General features: G+C 43.8%; 1 protein-coding gene across 1 annotated transcript in view; it reads right to left on the reverse strand.

Moving 5' to 3' along the window:
* Positions 1-702, reverse strand: part of LOC138349804 (alpha-L-iduronidase-like) — a 263,452-nt gene extending 262,750 nt beyond the window's left edge. The window contains exon 1 of the mRNA XM_069313094.1: positions 582-702. Coding sequence (XP_069169195.1) covers positions 582-692 — 111 coding nt within the window. The 5' untranslated portion in view covers positions 693-702. The remainder of the gene's footprint in view (positions 1-581) is intronic.
* Positions 703-3,514: the final 2,812 nt, after the last annotated feature.

The following is a 3,514-nucleotide window of genomic DNA, read 5'->3' on the forward strand; positions in this document are numbered from 1 at the left end:
TTAATGATCATTCATTCCTAGCTTGATTTGCATCTAGAACTTGTTCGCTCATCAGGACGATAGATGGGAGATCAGGTCAGCTGATCACATAAAGGCTCTGGTAAGCAGTAATGGGATCATCCTGTTCCTTATATGATTGTTAACTAATGTTGTTGACAAATGACATGAGTTGACACTCATGACAAATGAGATGAATAAAGTTTATTTCTAATGATGCATATAATAGCCTCATGAAATAAATGGGGCCCCTAGGAGCAGGTTTTAACTGAGGTAAGGTAGGATTATAGCTCTTGCTTGCAATTTCACTAGATTCCTTATATGATAGTTACTATATTATTGTTCCCTATGTGATTGTGTTTTGAAACTTTCTCATGAAATAAATGAGAATCTAGGAGCAGGGTTCAGATGAGCAGAGGCAGGATAACAGCACTAGCTTGCTGTTCACTAGGTACATCATTGGACAGCCCTGATGAAGCCTAGTCTTAGTTTAAACAAAAGGAAAGAGTAGAGAGAAAGAGAGACGGTAACCCTCGCACTGCGGGGTACCCACATTAGTATACATATAATGAACGACCACTTACCTCCCATGACCTCATATAGGCCAGTTGGTCTCTGGTAGGCTCCACAGGTCGTCCTAGGTCAAGCCAGACGTGGTAGGGTTCTCTGATGCCCATCCCCAGCTTGTATGTCATCACCCATAACTCCTCTGAGGACAAGACAACCACAGCCTTTCTTAGCACTCGATTTATTTTTTGGTATTTTGTATACAAAGTGTGTTACTTATTGTGATCTAGTGATGTGTGGATAATGAGTGTGAGTATTACTTACACACCTCCATTCATGTATTGAGTCAGCCTCAACTAACGTTCCGCCATTTAAAGAGTCGGCTTCCATTAACTTTTCCTCCAAGTAAGGAGTTAACCTCCACTAATTTTCCTTTCATGTAAGAGGTCACCTGACATTAACTTTCCCTACATGTAAGGAGTCAGCCTCCATTAAGTTTTCCTCAGTGTAAGGAGTCAGTGGCATGTAAGTAATTATCAAAAAAAGGCGCCAAGCTGGGGAGCTCGGGAGACTATGTAGCATCATCACATGTGTGGAACAGTCATAAAGCACTAAATATCACTAAGGAAGCCAATACTAGAACAAAAGCGCATATTCCAAACGATATCAAATGTATCTGACTCACCAAGGATTCTATCGAGGGACAAGTGACCGCGAGGGACGGTCTGGAAGTAAGACATGTGCGTCCTGGAAGTGAGGACATTCAACAAGTACATGCATGACCATAAGTGGGACAATGCAGTTTGGACAATCAGGAGCAGGTCGTCGCTCCAATAAGTGCCTGTAAGTTAAATGTGTATGGCCAATACGTAATCTCGCCAGAGCCGTTTCCCACTGCCGCTCACGGTGGTAGAAAGAAGGCCATGGGGACACGCTACCCTTAAGAGCACGCAGCTTGTTAAGAGTAACAGAAGACCAGCGATCCTGCCAACAGGCACGGATTGAGGAATGAATAACTGGGTAGAAGTCAAAATAAAATAAGAAGTCAAAACCTTTGTTTGAAATTGTATGAATGGGGGATGGCCTTCTTACCAGCAGTGTCCGCACGCTCATTTAAGGACACACCAATATAGCTGGGAACACAGCAAAACTCAAATATCTTAAATCTGTAGGTGATTAGAAACATCCAATGTTAAAATTTGATGACCACAGGATAGGCAGGATTAAAGGACACCAGAGCCATAAGGGAAGTGCGAGAGTGAGCTGCAACAACAAAGGAAAATTGACAGTAAGAAAGGAGTTGACATAGAGCCTGCAAAATTGTATAAAGTTCTGCCGTGAAGATGCTAGTCTCTCGGGGCAGGCGACACATGTAGGTGTAGTTAGGAAATACATCGGAGTAGCCTACACCGTCGATAGACTTTGATCCATCTGTGAAGACGGAAATGGAGTGGGAGTGTGTGAAGAAAAGTGACCAAGGAATTTTTGTTTCAAAACTGTAGGAGGGGTAACAGCATTGTTATGTTGGTCAATGTTTTACAAAACTTGGAACGGAGGACCCTCCATGTGGGCAAGAATGGAACGACACGAGGAAAAATATTGGTAACACGAATCGAGAGAGAACATTGCAAGCGAGATAATCATACAAAAAGGGGAAGGTGATGAAAGGGAACAGGGGCCCACAGGAGGGGTAATGATCAAGGTATGACATGCACGAGAGTGAGGGGTGTTGAAGGGACTGTGCAAAGTCGCGAAGAAAGTAGCGATCACGTGATACTGCACAGACAGGATGTCAGTTTCAACATATAGGCTCTGGGTAGGAGTCGAAGACAAGGCACCAGTGCTGTGGCGAAACCCAGTATGATGAAGTGTGTCAAGACGACGAAGAGTAAAAGGAAAGGCAGACGAGTAATAATCGAGTCTAGACAGTACGAGAGAGGAATGTAAAGAGAGGAGAGCGCACCTATCAGCTTTCCAAGAAATATGGGACTTTTAGTTAGTTACGGGCCTTAGAGCATTCAACTCGGAGGTAAGAGATATGGAATGATCAGGACAAATGAGTGTCAAAGAATAACCCCAGAAGTTTAGCAGAATCTTTATACAAAAGAGGATTTCCATAAAGCGAGAAAGGGAGGTCGAAGAACGACCTTCTAACGAGTAAAGGACATAGTACAAGTCTTAGTTGTGGAGAACTTGAAGCCATGATTGGTAGCCCAGGACGAAACGGCATCACTCGCATGTGTAAGCCGCCATTGGAGGAATGGCGAGCCAACACCTTGACAGCAGAGGGTAAGATCGCCTACAAAGAGATCTGAGAAAATATCAGAGGGAAGGGAGGAAAGAAGACTAATGAGGGCAACCAGGAAAAGAGTAATGCTCAGAACACTACCTTAGGGAACACGTTCGTGTTGCCGAAGAGAGGCAGAGAGAGTGGTACCAAGCCATGCTCTAAAGAAACGACTAAAGAGGAAGCTTGGAGAAATAGAGGGAGATTACCACGAAGGCCATAAGAACTGAGTTGGGACAGAATATGCTATCTCCAGGTGATGTCATATGCCTATTCCAGGTCAAAAACAACAGAAACAACGGAGGTCTTCATAGCAAAGGCACTACGAATATAGACCTTCAAGTTCACTGAGACATCAATTGTGTTGTGACACTTGCGAAAGCCAAATTGAGAAGGGGAGAGGAGCTGATAGCGTTCCAAGAACTACATCAGACGGACATTGACTATTCGTTCAGAGTTAGTTAGAGCAATGGGGAAAAGTCTTTAAGGGAATTCCCTAGAGAACTTGGTTTCTGAACAAAAAGAACAACAACCTCTAGCCAGTCATCAGGGACTGACGACGACTCCCAGATACGGTTATAAATATTCAGTAAACACTGAAACGTGCATGAAGGGAGATGGCGAAGCATCTTAATATTAATGTCATCTGAGCCCGCTGCCTTAGAACCGAAGAGGGTCAGGGCAGACTGGAGTTCTGAGAGAAAGAGAGAGGATCGTTAAAGG

The sequence above is a fragment of the Procambarus clarkii genome, chromosome 74, assembly GCF_040958095.1.
Source record: "Procambarus clarkii isolate CNS0578487 chromosome 74, FALCON_Pclarkii_2.0, whole genome shotgun sequence".
Lineage (NCBI taxonomy): Eukaryota > Metazoa > Arthropoda > Malacostraca > Decapoda > Cambaridae > Procambarus > Procambarus clarkii.